Source organism: Magnolia sinica, chromosome 1 (assembly GCF_029962835.1).
Source record: "Magnolia sinica isolate HGM2019 chromosome 1, MsV1, whole genome shotgun sequence".
NCBI lineage: Eukaryota > Viridiplantae > Streptophyta > Magnoliopsida > Magnoliales > Magnoliaceae > Magnolia > Magnolia sinica.
Window position 1 is genome coordinate 137,260,974 of NC_080573.1, and position 22,471 is coordinate 137,283,444.

At 40.5% G+C, this 22,471-nt stretch overlaps 1 protein-coding gene across 3 annotated transcripts; it reads left to right on the forward strand.

Annotated features, from left to right (window-relative positions):
• The first annotated feature begins 10,589 nt into the window (after window positions 1-10,589).
• Window positions 10,590-17,124, forward strand: LOC131220098 (O-fucosyltransferase 20-like). Of its 3 annotated transcripts, XM_058215071.1 has the most exons (7): window positions 10,591-11,232; window positions 13,097-13,265; window positions 13,866-13,955; window positions 14,880-15,163; window positions 15,271-15,529; window positions 16,286-16,320; window positions 16,505-16,640. In XM_058215071.1, the coding sequence occupies exons 1-6, from the start codon at window positions 10,676-10,678 to the stop codon at window positions 16,307-16,309; spliced, it is 1,383 nt and encodes a 460-aa protein (XP_058071054.1). In that variant the 5' UTR covers window positions 10,591-10,675; the 3' UTR covers window positions 16,310-16,320; window positions 16,505-16,640. The 3 variants fall into 3 exon arrangements, with proteins under 3 accessions (XP_058071061.1, XP_058071054.1, XP_058071069.1); XM_058215086.1 differs by lacking the exon at window positions 16,286-16,320 and having other exon boundaries at window positions 10,592-11,232; window positions 16,505-17,124; XM_058215078.1 differs by lacking the exons at window positions 15,271-15,529; window positions 16,286-16,320 and having other exon boundaries at window positions 10,590-11,232; window positions 16,505-16,820.
• The last annotated feature ends 5,347 nt before the right edge of the window (window positions 17,125-22,471 follow it).

Below are 22,471 nucleotides of genomic sequence, written 5' to 3' on the forward strand. Positions count from 1 at the left end.
TTTAATCTTACAATTACACATGATGAATAAAACGTATGATTTATTATCTATCATTTCTTCAAATATATGTTGCCCATACAATGGTCTGATCGATTTATAATTTAAGATTTTAATTTATTTTAATCTTAAAGAACTAATTAATTGTGATGATTTAATCACACATTTTAAATTATGTTATATAATTCTCTGTGCCAAGTTGTATCTTGAGTAAAGAATTACTTTTCCGGTTTTTTTCAATTTTATTATATTAAGGATGAAAATTGATAGATATATGATCAATACGGTCCATTAAGGTGTCGAATTTGTCTGATTCTTAAAAATATTACATAATTAAGTCTTATAACACCTATGAACAGTGCAGATCATACTGATCGCTATCCATCGTGGAAAAATCTGATATTCCACACATTAGCCTTAAAGCCATGCGCATACCATAAAATCTCACATTATATACTTTAGCCTTAAAGCTATACACATACTTTTTTACATGAATGAATTAAACCTACACAATGGATGTTTGATTGATCCAATCCATCTAATTTGTAGATCATGCCAAATTAATTATTGTATAAATAAAATAAAAATAAAATACTAACCTAAATAAGTGAATTCCAAAAATCATCATTCCCACTTTACCTTTCGTGTTTTTTTTTTTACAAGTTTTTTTTCTTTAGTTCTTTTAGTTTTGATAGGAGTCTTGTTCTCTTACGTTTCCTTTTTAAGAAAGAGAGTTTGTTGGGAAACTACGAGATACGAGGAAAATTTTGTATAATGATAGATAAAAGGAATGATGATGAGATCGGTGGATCTCTTTCCCACTCAAAATTTAAAATTTAAATTTTATTTTAAAAAAATATGGGCGTTATAATAAGCTTCATAACATAAATTTATAAATAGCTAAAGAAATAGCAGACCAAAGACATAATACAATAACACACAATCAAATCAAAATAAATCTTATCTTTTATCTCAGTTTATCCTATGAGTAGTGATAATAAAGTAGCGATAATTCTTAGCTATAATATTTTAGTTTTGATCCAAATCTACACTTATATGCTGAATTTGTCCTTTATCCAATGTCTTGCAGGTCTTTTAAGTGACGCATTCTTGCAGTTGTTCATAGTGGCCGATTGTGATTTTTTTTTCCTTTAATTTAATCTGCATTAGTATATTGAAAGACTTTTCTTGTGGAAGGTAAAGGGCAACCCATTTTTTGGAGGAATAACCCCACCTTCCGATTATCGCCTAATCATTATAGAATTTTGTAAGTGGTTGACTAAGTGATCGATCTTCCCAAATTCTACTCATATACTTTTGTATTAGATGTATTTACTTATTTCGGCACTTGGGGTTGAAGTTGATCGATTTGAATCGAGACGCTATATCGATTATGGCGTGCCCATACACGTTACACAAGTGCCAATAGGTCCCACAGTCATTGGACAATGCCTTAAAAAACATTGGCAGTAGGACAATCCTGGCCTTTCAATTTGTGACCCTCAATTGAATAAACTCTTAGTGGATTTATTCTCACTGGTAGCTACTCCACTTGCTCTTGTACCTTTGTCTGCGTCTCAATATCATTACCCATCTCTTTCATGTCTATTTAAACGTCTATAATTGACTTTTCTGCTTCATTGTGCTCATCCTTATAGAATACGGATACCTTGTCAGATTTGACATTACGACTAAGGATGATTTTTCCTATGACCCAGTCATATAACCTGTACCCCTTCACACCATCACCATAGCCGACAAGAAATTTACTTTTTGGTCATTTGGTCCAACTTATTTTTCTCAACTGACGGTGCGTAAGAGTAAGAATCACAACTAAATACTCGCAACCCCGAGTAATTTACTTGCTGACTACGCCACACTTCTTTTAGAATTTTACAATCAATCGCTATAGAAGGAGGCCGATTCACTAAGTAACAAGCTATGTTGACGGCCTCAGGCCTCATTTCCTTGCCCAACCAAGCATTACTTATCATGCATTGGGCCCTCTCCAAGACAGTCCGATTCATTCGCTCAGACACACCATTCTACTCTAGTGTGTGGTGCACTATGTTGTGCCTCACGATCTCTTTATCTTTACAAAAATGATTGAATTCCAAAGAAGTGAATTCGCCACCATTATTTGTCCTTAAAACTTTTACCTTTCGTCATAACTGTTTTTCCATCATCGTCTTCCATTGTTTGAAGTTGATGAAAACCTCAAATTTATTTTTTTTAAAAGTAAATGCACACCTAGAGTTTGGCATCGGACCGAGTCGGATTGGATTTAGTCCAACCCGATTCGATCCGAAATGCTACCAGACTGATCTGAACTCGATCTAATCTGGGACCGGATCCGAGAGATCTGACTCGATCCGATCCGTTTCGCACTTGGCTTGACCCGACCCCAGTTCGACTCGGCCAGGGAAACCGAGTCGGATCGGGTTGGGCACGATTCAGATCAAAACTTTTATCGGTGAAAATCATTATCCTTGCTGCTATTTTCAGTGTGGTCCATTTGAGCCTTAGATATGATTCAACTTTTTTTTTTTCAAATGCTCTAAAATGATCACCAAGATTGGATAAACAGTATGGATATAATAAATACATCATTGTGGGGGCCATGTTATTTTCATTCCATTTGAGATGTTCGTACAATTCGGAGCTCTAGACAGACACTCCCCTCGCCTTTGCACAGCATGTGGTGCAGATGTGCTGTGCACGAAAGCACAAGGTGGTGGAAGCGGATTGCGTACGGAGCAACTCAGTACCCTTAATGTACTGAGTAAACTCTGTAGGGTCCACCGTTATTTATCTATTTTATCCACTCAGTTAATCCATATTAACAGATAATTTTAGGGCTTGAGCCCAAAAAGAAAGCATATCTAAAGCTTAAGTGGATCACACCACAGGAAACAATGTGATTGAACCTCTACCATTGAAAAATTTTTGGAGGCTACGAAAGTTTTGGATCAAGCTAATGGTTGTGGTTTCTCTTCATCTATGTCTTTCTGATCCTATGAATAGGTTGGATGACAAATAAACATTACTTTGGGCCCCAGAAAGGTTTCAACGGTAGAACCATAGAAATCATTATTCCACACTGTTTCCTGTGGCATGGTCCACTTGAGCTTTGGATTTACTTCAATTTCAGGATTAACCTTTAACATTAGCCGAAAAAATAGATGGACGGTGTGGATAAACCACATACATTTTAGAGTGGGCCCAACTGAGTTTACTCAGTACGATAAAAGTGTACGAGTAACTCAGTACGCAATCCGATTTCCAGGGTGGTGGCTTGCTTAGCAAGAAAGCACACTGCGTGCACAGTGTATTACACTATATTCACGTTAGCAAGTTATGTGGATTTGACCATGGGATATGTGTTATATCCAAACCATTCATGCATTTGGCGACCTCGTCTTAAGGCTTGAGATGAAAAATAAGACAGATCTAACTATTAAGTGAACCATGCGAATTGTTTAAAGTGAAAATCATTATCTCTGCCGCTATTTGTGGTGTGGTCCAGATGCTCTTTGGATATTATTCATTTTTTGGGTAATGCTCTATAATGATATCTAAAAATATATAAACGGTGCAGATATAATAAATACATCACCGTGAGTCCCATATAACTTTAATCTCCTTTGAACCGTTCATACAACCCGGAGCTCGAGGGGCGTTAGACGTCGCGTCTTCGCATCGCAGGATGGGGATTTCCTACGAAAGGCTTTCGCAGGAAGCTGCTGCGCAAGTATTCCGGGTGGGGCCTACTATGATATTCGTGAGAAATCAAACCCGTCCATCTGTTTTTTGATCTCAATTTAGGACATGTGTAAAAAAAATAAGGTGGATCCAAAACTCAAATGGCCCACAAGAGATGACAAAGTGAGGATTTATTTTTCACCATTGAAATATTTATATGGCCATGAAAGTTTTGTATCAGTCTAAGTATTTTGTTTTCGGTGTTTTCACTTCATCCCAGTAAAAATGACCTTATAAGCAGTTTGTATGAAATATAAACATCAAGAGAGATCCTAAGAAGGTTTCAACGATAGGAATTTATTTTCCCACTATTTCATCTTGTATGGCCCAGTCGAGTTTTGGATCCTCCTAATGTTTGGTCACGTATCCTAAAATGAGCTCAAAAAATGAATGTGCGGGTTGGATTTCTCATAAACATCATGGTGGACATCACCTTGCATCCCAGCACAACAACTTCATGAGAAAGCCTTTCGCAGCAGGCGTCCTTTCTCCTTCCTGAGAAAGCCTTTCGCAGCAGGCGTCCTCTCTCCGTCTTCCTGAGAAAGCCTTCCGCAGCAGCAAGCGACTTACAACAGCTATATAGCTGGTGTATACTAAGTAAACTCTGGATCGGGTCTGGTCGGACCGGATCGGATTTATTCGGATCGGGTTTCGAATTAGATCGGTCCGGATTGACCATAGTCTGAACCCAATCCAAAAAACGTTCGGATCTGAATGTCCCAACTTGACCCGCACTGATCCAGTCCGTCAATTCGGATCGGAACAGGCTGGATCGGGTAGGATCAGGTCGGATCCATTGGATCGGGTCAGAAATGCCTAGCTCTACCCACACCTTTCTCTAATAGTCATCAATAAACGTAACGAAGCATAATGACTCTACATTAGAAACTACGGGCAACGATCCCCATACATTAGAATGCACATAATTTAGAACCTCCTTACAAATATGTTTTCCATACTTAAAAAATAACCTTAACTATTTACTGTATATACAATGATTGCATATACTAAAATCATTGCTTTTAAAAACTGAGATTAAATAACAGTCTGGAAATACTTTCATGCCCTACTCGCTCACGTGGCCTAGGCATGCATGCCACAGACGTGCAGACGTGGAATCTGCTACAGATGCTGCAACTCCACCTGATGAAATTCTCTCAATCAACCTGTAAAGGTTACCATTCCTCTGTGCCTTTATGACTACGAGTGTCTCCTTTAAAACCTTAAGGATATGATTGGACCCGATGAATTTGTACTTAAGTGTCTCAAGTGCACCCAGAAATATCAGACTCTTCATTAACTAAGGAACGTGTCTCACATCAGTCAAGATATGCTCAATGCTATTAAACACCTTGATATACATCGATCCAACACTAACCACGCTATAAACATTGTCATTGCCCATAAATACCTGGCCACCATCATACTCATTGTAACTGGTGAACCAAATCCTATGAGAGATCATATGTTGTGAAGCCCATGTATTCAAAATCCATTCATCATTGAAATATCCGGATTTTGATGCGGTCGGCATGTCACTATCATTCGCCTCCTCACTAGATTCGGCAGTGTTGACATCTTTGGAAGAACCCTTTAATTTTTCTTTCTTAGACTTAAGATTTTGACAATCATTCTTTATGTATTCCGTCATGCCACGATTTTAACACTTTAGCTTGCCCTTGCCCTTGCCCTTGCCATTGTATTTGGATCTCGATCGCAAAGATCTACTATCCGGTTAAGTATTTTCCACTATCGTAACCAGTGCATATATAGAAGTACTCACGTCATTGCTTTTCTTTTCCATTGCCTTTGACTGAAGAGTCGAGATAACTGTCTCAACGCCAATGATCGTCTTACTGGTGCATAAAGAGTTTTTGAACAACTCGTATGATTTTGAAAGAGAATTCTACATAATACATGCATAATCTTCATCCTTAATCACCTCATCCACATCTAATAATTTGTTAACAAGCTTGTTGAAGTTACTAATATGGGTCTCAACGTTATCCTCCTTAGCCATTTTTAGATTGAACAACTATACATTTAGATATAAATGATTCTCAAAAAACTTCTTCGGGTAAATGTTCTCTAACTTCGCCCATGTATCAGTCGTACTCTTCTATCTCATAACACTATAAAAGACCTCATCCTTTAGACACAACTGGATTGAGATGTTGGTTTTTTTTTTTTTTTAATCTAACTTGTTTCACTTTTCTTTTTTCTTCTTTTATTTTTCATAGTTTCCTGTCGCTTTTCAATGAATACCTCTTCCAATCACTGCTGAACTAGAAAGTCCTTTCACATTCTATAGTTCAAAGTTGTTTTTCCCATAATACTTCTCTACATCAAATTTTATGCTACATATTATAGATATATTATCTTCAGATTTGATATTCTTTTCAACATTAATTCTGATACCACTTGTTGGGACTCATGGAAGCACGCAGAGAGGAATCAAACAAGGCAATCACAATCACACAAGCAAATCCGACAGAAAACACTTCGAATTTACATGAAAAAATTTTCAGGGGAAGAAAAACTAGGACATAAAGTGAAAATGCACTATGAATAATAAAGTTACAAGAGATAAAACCTTAGGGCCTGTTTGGCCAGTTGCATTAGGTAGGATAAAGGTGGATGGAATTGTAAAAGTTACAATAAATGCATGTGTAAGGCATTGTCCCTAGATTAGGTGTATCCTATGTTTTCTAATACTTATGTTTGGAATGCATGCATTAAAAATAAATCCCAGGATTTACTATCAAATTGCATTTAGATTGAACCTGAATGAAGCAAAAATCCATCATCCATGGGATTAGTAATCCCATCTCACACTTTCCAACACAAGACTCATCTTCTAAAGCATACAAAGTTAATTTTAATCCCATCTCACTCTCTTTCCAAACCTGTCATTTTGAATTTCAAAATAAGATTAGTAATGCAATCCAATTTAATACAACTTAATACTACCGTCCAAACAAGCCTTTACCGATTCAAAACCCTAAGAAAAAAGCCCCAATCTTTTTTATCTCAAAAACTTAATTAAACTCTTAACCACATCTAGAATTAACCATAAACTCAATTACACCAATATATTTAAGCAAAAACGAATAAAAATGTACAAAACTTCTTAATTTATCAACCCATTCAGTCCACCAGCCGAAATAGTTGGATTGGTTAGGTCGACTTGTCAACAAGAGTTCTCAATCAAAAACTCCCAAATCTAACCAAAGAATTTAAGACAAAACGGAATTTCTTCAACATCCTTTAACTCGTAAATCACATGATAAATCGAATTTTTTCGATAACCTTTAACCCGTCAATCAAACTGCTGACAGGTCGATGGCCCTTCTTCAACATCAAGTTGAGGCATCGGATTTTCAATAAATTCTAATCATGTGGCCACCCAAAGAGTGAGGGAATGGTTATCCATGCAACTGAAATGTTGAGATTGGCCATGGACGGACCATGCACTCAAGCTTTCATGAACGGGAGGATTGTAGCCTTTTGATTTGCGCTCCACAATTAGACGGCTAAAGAACAGAAATTCAACGGCCTTGCACATTTCAATCGAAAATTGTAAAACAAATGATGGCTAGGATCTTCCAATATGGGAGATTTACGCCTCAGTGTCCACCTCGCAGTGTTGTACAACCAACCAACGGTCTAGATTACGGGCAATGGACCCTGCTCTTAAATTTATTATTATTTTTTTTTCCAAAAAAGCATGTGTACCGTCCAAAGCCCCTGGTCGGGGTATTATATGACGAGTTCGTGTGGTCTCTGCCGCGACTTAGAATCCATTGCGTCACAACCCACTGGGGCCCACAGAAAGAGTGATCCTATGATCTGAAATGTCCATGCTTTGCAATCTAAGCTACACTAGTCACTTGAGAAAGTTACTACTAAATGGATGATGGAGATCATCACTATCTGTTGATAAGTTTAAAATAATGAAAAGAAATCTTTTAACGGATCGCATTCATCTCTAAAATATCAATGGTCAGGATCTTTGATGAAAAGCTATCATTGGTCTACAGCTTATCTATAGTATGAAGAGGAAAATGGACCGTTCAAATCATTGGAAAACTGAGCATGTAGCCACGTGTCACGACAGAGGCAACACGAACTATTTTCTTTGCTTCCTCCAAACAGAAAAATCAGAGGACGGTTGCCAGACTTTCATACGGATAGGCGGCGTTACTTTCGCTGACATGGACGGAACGACTCCGTGTGGATGAGATCCATCCGTTCATCAGGTGCAGCTCCCTGTGTTTGCATCGGGTCCAAAAATCAAGTTGATTCAACACTTAAGTGGGCTACATCATGGATAACGGTTGAGATGAGATCGTCCAAACTTTATGTCGGGTCCATCATCACATGTATATGCCATTCAATCCGCTAATGATGGATGGGATCCGCGAAAATCAGGACATACAAAGACTCATGTGGGCGGGCCACGCTACGTGAATTTATAGCTTAGGAATGATTATAGACCGTTTTCTATGGTGTGGCCCACCTAAGCCTTTGTATTTCACTTAATTTTAGAATCCAAGGCGAAAATAGATCCTCACACCTGATGGACGAAGTAGATCTGATGCATATTTGTCCTACGCAGTGAATATTTGTACCACGCAGCGATCATTAGTATAAGACTTCCCCGTAACCTGAATATCTGTGGGTCCCACAGACGCCCTATCATTTTATGCCATGAGGCTAAAGACGAGAGATGTAAAAGACCGATGAAGGTAATATAAAAATATAAGCCTATTCAAAACTTCTATGAAAAGTTCTCAACGACAGGTATTTCAATTCTCACTGTGCCTACTTGAGTTCACAAGTCTTCCATTTTCTGGGTTCTTACGAGAAAATGATATGTTGAAATGTATGGACGGATTGGATATGAACATAACCATCACGGTGGGACATATAGAGGTTGCGGTTACAGGGGATTCCTTTGGCCACGATTTACCGTCATCAGGCCCTCCGCGTGCGTGCGTACGAAAGTCGGACGCAGTTCGACGGACTCGCCACTGTCAGGAGCTCCTCGGGGGAAGCGGATTGGACGGTCTACCCCACAGCTATATAGCTGTTGTATTTAATGGGTCTGATTATGAGATATGCGTTATATCAAAACCACCCATCCATTTGGCGAGCCCGTTGTTAGGCTTTAGACGAAAAATAAGATAGATATTACTAAAAAGTGAACCACATTAAAAAAAGTAGTGAGGATTGAACGTTAGCCACTGAAATCCTTTCTAGGTCACAAAAGTTTTGATCAATATGAAATTTATTTTTTATTTTTGTACTAGTCTTTGTAACCTTACGAATGAATTGGATGGAAAATAAATATTATATGATGGGCCTTATCAATATTTTAACAGTGAAAATTATTATCTCAACTGTTATCTATGGTATGATTTGGAAGATTTTTAGGTATGATTTAATTTTTGAATAATGCTTTAAAATGATCCCAAAAAATAGATACATAATATAAATATAATAAGTATGTTATCATCAGCCCATGTAACTTTGATCTCCTTTGATCATTTAGTACAACTCGTAGATTGAAGAGTGCTCGTCTTTGCACGACCCGTAACTACTGTAACTGTCTTTGCACGAGACGTACCTACCGAACATATGTAGCTGATGTGTGGTAAACTAAGCCAATGCGCTTCCTCCTTGGGGCCTTTTCTAATAGAAGCAGATTAGCTGCTGTACTACGTACTACTAAATTAGTTTGCTTGTTGGCGTCACCAAGTTAAGGTTGGTGCCATCGTTAGGTATGTGTTATATTCAGGCTGTTAATCTGTTCTAGAGCTCGCTGTAAGCCTTGAGCCAAAAAATAAAATAAGTACAAAGATCAAGTGGACCACGTTGCGAAGGACTGTTAGGGATTGAACCTCTAATATGGAAAACCTTTTGGGGACACAAAAGTTTTGGATCAATATTGTATTTGTTTTTCCTCTTCATCTAGGTCTGTGTGACCAAGTGAACGGATTGGATAGAAAATAAATGTTATGGTGGACCCCATGGAAGTTTTAACGGTGATAATGATTCTCCCCACTGATATTTGTGGTATGGTCAATTTAAGGTTTGAATATAACTCATTTTTGGGATCATACTTGAAAATGATCTCTCCAAATATATGAACGGTATGGATATAATGAACCGTTCGTACAGGAGCTCGAGGATCGTCAGCGTTCGGTGTGGTGTGTGGTACACCAGCCAATACGCTTTCCTTTTTTAATATACGTGTTCTATTCACGCCATCATACATTTTTACCGATCATTTTAAAATCAAAGCTCAAATATACCACGCCATGGGAAACGGCGGGAATTTTTTCCATTGAAAACTTATGATCAAGCGGATATTTTTGTTTTCACTTCTAAGTCTATTTAACGTTTTGAAGGTTGGATTGTAAATAAAAATCACGGTGGCACTAGACAGGCTTCAATGTTGACGTCATTATTATATCTACTTCCTGCGGTGTGGCCCACTTGAGACATAAATCTGCCTCCTGGGATCATGACTTAAAATGAGCTGTTAAAATGGATGGACGGCGTCGATAAAAACACACTTTATGGTGGTCCCACAGAGCTCCGGGCTGGACTGAGTCGGTCCAAGCAGGGGTAGGACGCAGTCAGGCTACCGCCGTCCGTGGAATAGCCCGGGGAGCTGGATCACCGGAGCCGCGGGTCCCACATGTAAGAGACCGAAAACCCGTGTACAAGCTGCTTGTCCTAGGTCGAGTATCCTATCAATTTCCCTCAGTTCGCGTTCCCGCCTGCGACTCCACTTCCGTATAAAAATCATCTTCTTTCCGTCTCTTCCTTCTCTGCCACGCCCCAGCAGCAGCAGAGGGAGGGAGGGAGGGAGGGAGAGAGAGGGAGGGAGCTTCCAAAACCCTCCTTAATGGCGAAATCGAGGAACAAGCTCTCATACATCTCAGTCCCTTCTCAGATAATCACATCCCTTTCTTCCGCTTCTCTCCAAAGCCTCCTCCTTTCCCCCAAGAAGCCCTCCAAATCCCCCATCAGACTCTTCTTCTCCAATCCTAGAAGTCCTAAGCTCTGGTTCTTCTTCCTCTTCCTTTTCTCCTTCCTTGGAATGGCTCGGATCGGCTTCCTCCCGTCACCTCCCTGCTCCATCACCTACCCTCGCCGCCCTCCAATCTCAACCATCGATTCCGTCCTTCCGGGCCCATCCATCGGTCGGGATGGTGGAGAGGCCGAGTTCTGGAAGCAGCCGGACGGGATGGGGTACCGGCCGTGCCTGGATTTCAGCGAGGAGTACAGGAGGTCGAGCAAGGTGGTGGCGAGGGAGAAGATGAAGTATCTGATGGTCGTCGTCTCGGGAGGTTTGAATCAGCAGCGGAATCAGATCATCGACGCCGTCATCATCGCTAGGATTCTTGGCGCTGCTCTCGTCGTTCCGATCTTGCAAGTGAATGTGATTTGGGGAGATGAAAGGTTAGGAACGCACGTTTGTTAATGCCTCTCTTGCATTTTTTCTTTTTTGATGATTTTATGCAATTCTACAGCTGAATTTTCATTTCTTTGATGTTTATGCATGGGATTTCTGGTTACGAGTAGAATAGGATTTCCTGCTTTTGAGAAATTTCCCGCATTTCAAATCTCCGCTAATCGCAATTAGTTTCAATGAAGAGTAATTTCTTCCAACGGAGTTTGCTCTTTGAATGGTTGAAATTTTGTCGTTTGATTTCTTGAATTTACTAAATTCTGTTGTCTTTGCTTGAAGTGGTTGTATGCTTAAATGATCAAAATCAAATGCGTGAAAAGCTGTTTTTTTTGCTCCCTGTTGTCATTGATTAGAAAGTAGTTAATGTAATCCATTCATATTATCTTTTATTGCTATTTTGGTTTTTTTTTTTTTTTTTGCTAATTATGGAAATGCTTTTCTTTCAGTAATTGGACGCGGATTGCCTTGTCGCAGGAAGTTCGTGCGTTCAGAAGTTATGTGGGGCCCATCGTGATGTTTGTAAGAAATACACTCCATCCATCCGTTTTGCCAGATCATGTTAGGACATGAGCCCAAAAATGAGGCAGATCCAAAAGTCAAGTGGGCGACACGGCAGGAAACTCTAAGGATTGAACGTCCACTGTTGAAACATTTGTGGGGCCACAGAAGTTTTGGGTCAGGCTAATATTTTTGTGTTTTCAGTTAATCCCAGTAGGAATGACCTTATGAACGGCTTAGATGACATATAAACCTCAAGGCGGAACCCAGGGAGGTTTCAATGGTAGGCATTTCCCTACCCACTGTTTTCTTGTCTTGTGGCCCACTTGAGTTTTGGATCTGCCTCATTTTTGGGCTCATGTCCTAATATGAGCTGGAAAAGCAGATGGATGGGGTGGATTTCTCACAAACATCATGGTGGCCCCCCACGAGGCTTCTAACCGCAGGAACTTCCAGTGACACCCTATCACGGGCAACCCGTGTCCTAGGTAATTTTCTCTAAAAATTGAAGGAAGAGGCCCGCCAACCTATGTGGTGTGTTCATGCTGCCTATCATATGATCCCAAAACAAGCAGACACATGCCAGGATGGTCAGGTGATCCTGATTGTTCACTGGGTGGGCCACAGTGTGATAAATCACATGAAGTAGACAAACATAGTCATTTGGTGGGTGCACCTTTTTTCCCTTCGACCATCGGCCGTCCAACGCATGACCTAAGCGTTTGATTTTTTTGATACACGGTAGGAATGATGTATCATTAAATTGATGACTACATTGCCCTTAACTGGCCTTTTGTCTGCGAAGTAAGCACGTTATCATTGCCTTAGGATGGAAAAGAATATCATGAATCTTCTAGAGTCAATTTGTGGAGTTGTGACATCGACCTCTCTGTTTTTCCATCAGGAAATGGCCCTATAACATTTTTTGAATGGTTGTGGAAGGTTTTGCAGTCAATTTGTGGAGGATTAGGTGTCACCTGTAACTTTCCCTTAGAAAAGATGCTTAACATTTTGAATGGTTCAAAATGACTGGGACTAAAAACCTTGTGTATATGGCATCAGTATCTTTCAATTGGTGCACATGTTAATCAATCTAGATTATCAAATTAACAGGCCATGGTGAGTCCACCGATGGGATGATTTGTGTTGTTGGGTTGGTCCCATTTTGTGGCTATGCTCCATCCAAGAGGTGGTCTATCACTTTGATGGGCCAAACTGATGCACATTCACTTGATTGGATGATAGAGATGGTTTTACATCAAGATTCTGCTTATAGTTTGTACAAATGATCACTCTCCGCTAGTATTCATTTTTATTTCATGATGGGATTAATTTGTTTCCTTTTTACCTTGACAGTGAATTTTCTGATATTTTTGATATGGAGCATTTCAAAAAAACCCTTGCAAATGACGTTCACATAGTTTCTTCTCTCCCTTCTACGCATCTGATGTCGAGACCGGTTGAAGAGAAGCGAACCCCTCTGCATGTGACCCCTCGTTGGATACGCAATAGGTACCTGAAGCGGGTGAGTTTGAGAAATCCTTTAGCAGCTCTGATTTAGCTTTGAGTGTCTCATGTCTATGCTCTCTAGAATTTAGTTTTCACGGAAAAAAAATAGTAATGCTATCATGTGCACCTCTTGAAAATCATGAAATTCTACACTCAGTTCTTAAGATGTGCTTTTCCCACTTTACGTTGTCCCCCAGTCAGTATGCGGATTCTCAGTTAATTAAGAAAAAAGATGGTATTGATCAATAGACATTAGTGCTGAAGGATCTGATTGAGTTTTGCAAAAAACAGTCCGAGTCAAATCCAACTTGATAAGACTTTGTCAAGTTAAAGTCTTATTTGGCTTTTTTAGAATCCAATTGGCTCAATTGAGACTTGGAAATTCCAAATGAGTAATGAGTTTTTTCATTTTCATTTTTATTTTAAAGACTACAGTGGTTCAGTGAGTGGAAAACATAGATGGGGTTTAAAAGTTTTATTTATTTATTAGGTTTGTAGATGACGATGTTTTTTTAGTTGAAAAAAGGTTAATAAAATCCTTGATGAAGACTTCCGTTCCATTTACGCCATATGGGGCAAAGATTGTGATTCAATCCTTTCTGTTCTTGTTTTGTAGCTTAAAAAGGAAGGAGTATTGCTTTTGCGGGGATTGGATTCCAGGCTCACTAAGGATCTACCTTCTGATCTTCAGAAGCTTAGATGCAAGGTAATTGCCATCTCTGTTCTTGCTTATCTTTTGATGCTAGGGGGTTACATTGACTTAGATTGGCCCAATTAACTCTTGGGTTAAGGGGTAACTTGTTTTTTCATAAAACATGAAAAAAACTGATTGAATATTCTAAAATCATGATAAAATGCCTGAAACCTCAATTGAGTTGTGAGTTATTTCAGAAAAACTTAAAAATTCATATTGTGGTTTAAGCCTTTAACCCATTAAAAGCTCTACTGCTCGACTGAGTGTTGACTCTGCTTGGACTTGGACTCATTTCAAATCTGAGTAGTTGTTGAATAGGCTTGCAATTCTTTTTGTTAATGCCTTACGAAATAATACTGCTGGTTTTCTTTGGGAGTTTGTTAGTTGATTTTCTTCTGCCGTACTTCCAGGAGTGACCCATTACTGGCAGATTTTTGGGAAAATTCCAAAATACTATTTTAAGGAGGTTTACAAGCCCACAAGTGGGTAGAACCCTGCCCACCCACATGCAAGCACCCTTGTGAAAGGGGAAAATGTGTGTGGACATTTCCATTAGGTGGGCTATGCTGATTAGAACTTCTAGTTCAAAAATCAGGCTGTTTCTGTCCTCAGGTGGCCCAGCAGAATACAGCTAAAATGAAATCTTTTGTAGCAGTCCATTTGTCTTTTTCACTTGGCTCGCTGGAGGAGTGGAAATGGCCAGACTTTCGGGGCAGAACATTTAGTTAGCGTGGGCCCCCTCATGGGAAGCTCAGATAATGCACGTCTGCCATTTTCACATGCGTGCTTGCTTGTGAGTGGGTAGGGCTCGGCAAACCCTCCAATTGAAGACAAACATTCAGCACCCAGCCCAATTGACCATGTCAATATATCATTTTCTCTGTTTTTTTGGTGCACAGCATGGCATGTTTTGATTTCATATCTGAAAATTTGCAGGTAGCATTTCATGCATTGCGGTTCTCTGCCCCCATCATAGAGCTTGGGAACAAGCTTGCAGAGAGGATGCGAAGCAAGGGCCCATACATGGCTCTTCATTTACGCATGGAAATGGACGTCTGGGTGAGGACAGGCTGTCTCCCTGGATTGAATCCCGAGTATGACAAGATCATCAGCAGCGAGAGGAAGCTACGGCCAGAGCTTCTCACAGCAAGAACAAACATGACATACCATGATCGCAAACTTGCAGGCCTCTGCCCCTTAAATGCTTTAGAGGTTACTAGGTATGCATTGAAATCGGTTCCTTTATATGTTAATTATAGTTATGCCAGTGTCCATTCGTGTAGACGTATTTCTTTCCTTTCTTTTTTAACTTCTTATGATATTTTAGGCTACTTAAAGCGCTAGGGGCTCCAAGAAGTACAAGGATATACTGGGCGGGAGGAAACCCATTAGGTGGACAGGAAGCCTTGCTGCCTCTGACCAAAGAATTTCCCTATTTTTACAACAAGGAGAACCTTTCATTACCAGGTGAACTAGAGCTGTTTTCCAACAAAGCATCCCTTCTGGCAGCTATCGATTATGTAGTTGCTGCAAACAGCGATGTTTTCATGCCGTCTCACGGGGGAAATATGGGCCGTGCCATGCAGGTATTGCAATCATCACCATTGGCATCTTTACTACCATAAGATTATCATCACAGTTGCTGTCATCATTATCATTAAGCTTTCACTAATCTTCACTTTTCACTCACATTTGGAGTGTTGCTACAATAGAGTTGAACACCTTACAAATGCCAAAAAGCCACTGCTATTTTAGTGAAAATTTGCTGAGTCAACTCCTCAACTTGGTTCCAGATTACGGTTGAGTGGCAGCTGAATTTTGTTGAATCTTTAAAAAAAAGAAGCTTGTTCAAGAACTTAAAAGATTCAGTCAAATACTCATAAAATAACATAAGTGCAAGTGAGAACACATGCACCGTGTGTGGACTCACTGGGGAAACTATGCACACTGAGCAATACAGAGCCACTCATCAGGCAATCCCCAATGTGTAGATGCCATGCCTCGAGAATCAGGCCGATTTGATCATCTGGTGGTATAGTGTATGCGCATAGAATTTGGAAACATGGGGTCATTTCTGTTAAAATAATGATCAGCATACACAAAATTTTGTGAAAATCTGGCAATTGCAAGCCTTTTCAAACTTGACCAAATTTAGAGTTAGATGGATTCGGGCTGTATTCAACTGACCTAATTTTCTGGTTTTCAAACCTTTGAATTAATGATGAGGAAGAGCGCCTTTTTTTTTTTTTCCCCTTTTTAAATGACTCGTAAGTCCTTTTATTTTCCAATTGGCCAAAGAGAAAACTTTGATACTTAAACAAAGTGTGATGTATTATATGCAGGCACTTAATTGGAAAAATGCATAAATGGCATGCAGGTAAATTCAAATTAAACTGTAGGAATCATGGGACTGTTGTGTTGACTTTGTTTAATCCGAGTTGATGCATGTTGATGTGTAAAAGTCCTGAGAGCCTGCATATCACGTGTCATATGCTCCATCGGCAAAAATGCCCCTAAGGTCATTCTTATTCCTTACCATTCAAAACTGTTGGTTGATGCAGGGACAGAGAGCCTATGCAGGGCACAGGAAGCACATTACTCCGAACAAGAGGCAGATGCTCCCTTACTTTCTGAACTCATCTCTTACCGAATCAGAATTCAAAAGGATCATAAAAGAGCTGCACCGGGCTTCTCTCGGGCAGCCAGAGATCAGGACTGTCAAGGCTGGTAGGGATGTCATAGCACACCCTGTCCCAGAGTGCATGTGCAATGACTCTGGTAGAACAGGACGTCTATCATAATCGGATCATATTACCGTTTTGATACATGGCCCAGGAATATTTTGTCCCATTAAACGATGGATGGCTGTTGTTTCCAGTGGCCCCTTGGCTCTCCCATCATAAGCATTTCGGAAGGCAAATTGTCATAAATACCAGTACACATACATTCATGTACATGTTGACTGCGTATTTGTGTATGTGTGGGGGGATGTAAAGGGGAGAAGGGGGGCAGGTGTTAATTATTCATGCCCATTTAGCCTAGCTATTCAATTCTATCTTGGGGAATTATAGCCGGGAAATATTTTTTTGATTCTTTACACCATTTATGTATGTATGTATGTATTTATGGAGGAACAATATATGTATACTTGTATAAATAAAAGAGTAAATATTGCCATGCCTCTCTCTCTCTAAAGCAACCACTTGCAAGTGATTTCTAGACCAACATTCCCTTTCATTCTTGCAATCTTGAGTTGGGATTTCCGTTCTCAGGATCATTTTTGCACCCAGATCATAGAGTCCAAAACGCGTTCCTTGATTACTTGGAGAAGCTGCCAACGATGTAGGTTGCATTTCATGGATTCTGATGGTAAGCAGCTGTTAGTGCTGTTAATTTCTTGGCCAAGGTCTAGACAAGCTGGGCCTGTTTGCATCAAAATGTAGAGCTGGGCATCGAGTCGAGTCAGACCGAGTTAGGGCTGACCCGACTCGATCCGGTTTTAAAATAGGCCTGACCCGAACTCAACTTGACTCGGTACCGAGTCTAGCATGCCCGAACCAATCTGAGTCCAGGTTTAGCATAGACTAATCCGGACTAAGTCCAACCCGGTCAAAAGTACCGAGTCAGTTCAAGTTGGCAACTATTTGGATCGAGGGATGGGGGAGTGAGGAAGTGGAGAATAGAGAGAGAGGAAGGTGGTGATGGTGGTGGGTGGCTGCTGGGTTTGGAAGAGGGAGTGGAAGAGAGAGAGAGAGAGAGGAGGGTGGTGATGGTGGTGGGTGGTTGCCGGGTTGGGGAGAGGAGGATGGAGGGAGAGTGAGTTTGTGATTGGGTGAGCGTTGTGGTCGGGTGCGGCTAGTATTGTTAAAGATACTTAAAAACTAGGGTGGGTTTATATACATACATACATACAGACTCGAATATGAGCCGAGTCAGTTTTGGATCAAGTCGCGTCTGACTGGAACGAGTTTCAGGTTGAGTCAGGTTGAGTTACAGGGTAACTCGAACTTGACTCGGTTTGAGTTCGTATTGGGTGAATCCTACTCGGTTCAGACCAACTTACCCATTTGGTTCGGTTTGAATCGGGTCCAAATGAGTCGGTCAAGTCGAGTCATCCTGTGCCCAGCTCCATCAAAATGCATAGGCTTGAGCTCGGCCAAGCTTGAGCCTAACTCAGGTTTGGGCTGGGGTTGGACCTATGCATGGCCCAATAAATTTTAAGCTCGGATTGGCCTGTAGGCATTTAGATACGAACTTACCTAACTTTATGTACATATGTTATATCTTATAAAAATGCCATTCCAATACTCAGGCAACCCATCGATCTTGAATGTATGCTGCGGGTTTCATTCCTCCAAAATGTCTATATCTTTGTCTATGTGGCCCACTTGATCAGTAAAGGAATGAGAAATGTTCAATCGGCAGGAAATAGGGATTTTACCAATTTTCGAGCTGGCTAAGTTGAGTCGGGCTGGGGCCCAACCAATTTTCAGGTTCGGGCCAGGCCTTGCGTCCTAAGTACAGGCTAATCCCGTCCTAGAACACAACCGGCCCATTGCCACTTCTACCTTGTACTGTTGAAGGACATGTATGTCAGAGGTTTGGCCCACACTAATTGACTCAAAATATACTAGCCCGCGGATTACTGGCAGATCACATTAGTTAGAAGAAAATGGGCAGTTGGAGAAAAATACAAGCCTCCAAATTCATCGGCAGTGTATAATTTTACCCACTTCATCATAGATGGGGGACATTCTTGTCATTTTAAATACTGATGCTTAGTGGCCCACAAACAGCTTTACTTGTGTGTAGCCTGGACTACACTCAAAATGAGGTTTTATTGCTATCTGACTTTCACCATTTCCACCTGGGTTCATCTTCCAATCATCCAAACCATTTATATGGTCTGTCTCACTCAAAAATGTTGATGATTTGATGCAGGGATGAATGTGATGAGGTCGATCACCGTCTTCCTCAAGAGGATAACTACTCCGAATCCACGGAGCTTCTCTGGACCCCTCACAAAGACTTCTTGAAAGCATGAGGAAAGAAAGCAGAAAACAGAAATAAATTTGAAATTGATTAATTAAATCCAATAAACGAGATCACAACCCTTTAAATAGGGATACCAAGCAATGAGAGAGAAATCAGAAGCAAACTACAACTAAAACTCCTAGAATTTGCGACTTACTATAAATAGTAAACATACTATTTATAGATGGTCGTGATGTCTACTAGTGCACAAGGTTTTCGGCCAAAAATAGTAAGTGTCCTATTTGGCTTCACCAAACCGTTCTCCTAATTATTCTAAGCTCTTTTCATGTTGGACGCAACTCTTAAAGCCCGACGGATGAGGAGTTATAATCAAACTAAAACTTACTATTAATAGTAAAAATGAAATTAAAACAGGGAAACGATTGTCGATCCAGGGGTTTTTCGCAAATCCGGCTTGCGCAACCTGGCATAGCAGGGTTGGTTGGCTAAAGTAGCTCGTTCTACCCCAAAATCATATATTTTACACCCGACAACTCATTCCGGATTGTGAGATACGCCTGATCTAAGGTCCGACGGTCTGGATCACTTCTGTCATCGACTGAAGCTTTTTTGATCCATCTTGGCCATGAAACTATCTGCGACTTGCTCTACATCAGTCCCCTCCACTTTAAAAGAACTCATCCTCGAGTTCTTATCCTGCTCTGGTTCATAATACTTGGTCAGGTCCGCGACATTGAAAGTCTATGAGATCGCCATGTCATCTGGAAGATCAACAATATGAGCGTTGTCATTGATCTTTCGAATGATTGGGACGGGTCCAATCTTCTTATTTTTCAACTTGTTGTACGTCTCGGTTGGAAATCTCTCTTTGCGCAGATGGACTATAATGCGGTCGCCCACCTCGAACACTTTTTGTCACTGGTGCTTGTCCGCTTGTTCCTTGTACTTTTCGTTTGAGGTATGTAGCTTGACCTACACTTCCACATAGATGCCTATGATTTTGTTTGCCATATGTTCTGCTGTAATGCTCGTGCCTGGGTGCTTGGGCAGAGGGACTAAGTCAAGTGCGTGGCGAGGCACTCGTCCATAGATAATCTGGAACGGTGATTTTCCTGTTGAGCAGTTCACCATGTTGTTGAATGTAAACTCTGCTTGAGAGAAGGCTAAATCCCACTGCTTTAGTTTTTCTCCTGAAATACAGCGAAGGATGTTTCCCAACGTGCGATTCACAACTTCGGTCTGCCCATCAGTCTGTCGGTGGTAAGCAATGCTGACTTGAAGTTGTGTATCGAATCGAGTCCACAAGGTCCACCAAAAGTGGCTAATGAACTTCATGTCACGATCAGAAGTAATGGTCTTGGGGACCCCGTGTAACCGTACGACCTCCCTAAAGAATAGATTCGCCATGTATGTTGCATCGAGGGTTTTCTTGCATGGGATAAAGTACGCCATCTTGGAGAAACGATCTACCACCACGAACATTGAATCCATGCTACGTTGTGTTCGAGGGAGACCAAGCACGAAGTCCATTGATAAATCCTCCCAAGGACCGTCAGACATAGGTAACGGAGTGTAGAGGCCCGTATTCTGAGATTGTCCCTTCGAGGTCTGACAAACATGACAACGTTGTACATCTTTTCCCACATCATGTACTAATTATGGCCAGTAATACCGCTCTTCCACAAGAGCTCGCATCTTGTCTCGCTTAAGGTGTCCACCGATGTCACCTCCATGTAGCTGCTGAATAATCTTCTCCCTCAGAGAACTTTGGAGGATGCACAATCGATTTCCTTTAAAGAGAAAACCATCCTGTATATGAAGGTTACTGGGGTGACCTTCTTGATACTTTATCTAAGAATCTTTGAAGTCTTCATCCTCGGCATATATCTCATTGAGATAGTCGAAGCCGACCACCTCATTGCTTATCGTAATAAGTAGTGATACACGATGGTTAAGTGCATCAGCTACCTTGTTCTGCTGCCCTGACTTGTGCTTTAGAACGAACGTGAATTCCTGTAAAAATGCAGCCCATCTAGCATGCACACGATTCACGTTAGTCTGATTATTAATAAACTTTAATGCTTGATGGTCAGTGTACAGAACAAACTCTTTTTGAATTGGATAATGCCGCCAATATCACAACGCTTGAACAACTGCGTACAACTCAAGCTTATAAGTCGATCACTTCTTTTGGGCTTCGCTGAGTTTCTCGTTGTAGAAGGCTACCGGCCTGCCTTCCTTTGATAATACTTATCCAATTCCATCGTATAAAGATTCACACTTTACTTCAAACAATTTGTCGAAATTAGGAAGTATCAAGACTGATGTTGTAGACAAACGATGCTTGATCTCATGAAAGCTCTTGTCAGTTTTATCGGTCCACTGAAACGGTACTTTTTTCATGCAATCTGTTATAGGTGCGACTATGGTGCTAAAATCTCACACAAATTGACAATAGAAAGTCGCCAACCTGTGAAAACTCCTCACCTTATGAATGTTTGTCGGGTTCGACCATTCCTTAATGGCTCTCACCTTTTCATCGTCCACAAGGATGCCTGTGGACGTTACAACAAATCCTAGAAACAACAGGTTGTCAGTTAAAAAACTACACTTCTTCAAGTTGAGGTACAACTTGTTAATTTGTAGGACCTGCAACACTTGCTTGAGATGTTTCCTGTGCTTCGCCTCATCCTGATTATATATCAATATGTAATCAAAATATACTACCACAAATCGACCAGTGAACGGTTTTAGAATTTGATTCATCAAACACATAAAAGTACTTGATGGTGCGTTCGATAGGCCGAAGGGCATAACCAGCAACTCATACAACCCTTCATTGGTCTTAAATACCGTTTTCCATTCATCACCGGGTCGGATACGAATCTGGTGGTACTCGCTCCTTAGATCTAGTTTAGAGAATACCTTGGCCCCTTCTAGCATATCGAGCATGCACTACAAGAAACAACGCTTTTACCGACTGTTGAGGGTCGAATATTGCATATCAGACCCTAGTTATTGCCTGGATTTATGAACATGATACTGTTTAACAGCTTATTTTAACTGTGTTTGTGTTGCAAGGTGACTTTAGGAGCTTGGACTGAAAAAGGGTGCTAAATGCATGAATTTGACGCTCTGAATTTACCAAAGCATGGGATGGACTCGAGGAGACCAAGATCGATATATTTGTACGCCAGAAATCCAAGAAAATTGAGAAACTGAAGCTCAAGTAACCCGAAAGACGTCCAAAATGAAAAATCACAGGCTTTCCACCATCTATTCGGCTCGAAACTTCATATATGGCCTGAGGACCATAAATTAACTATACACGTCAAAATTTAACCATTGAATTAATGCGTAAGTGACCCATTGGACAAGATCAGACAATAACCATTAAAAAAATATCTTGGACATCCTTGTGAGATCGGGACACAAACTGAACCGATGGAAAGAGCACGAAAAATGGTGGACGTTCGTCAAATTTCACTTCTTTTGAACGGTGCAATAAAGAGGAACGAACAACAGACGTTTTG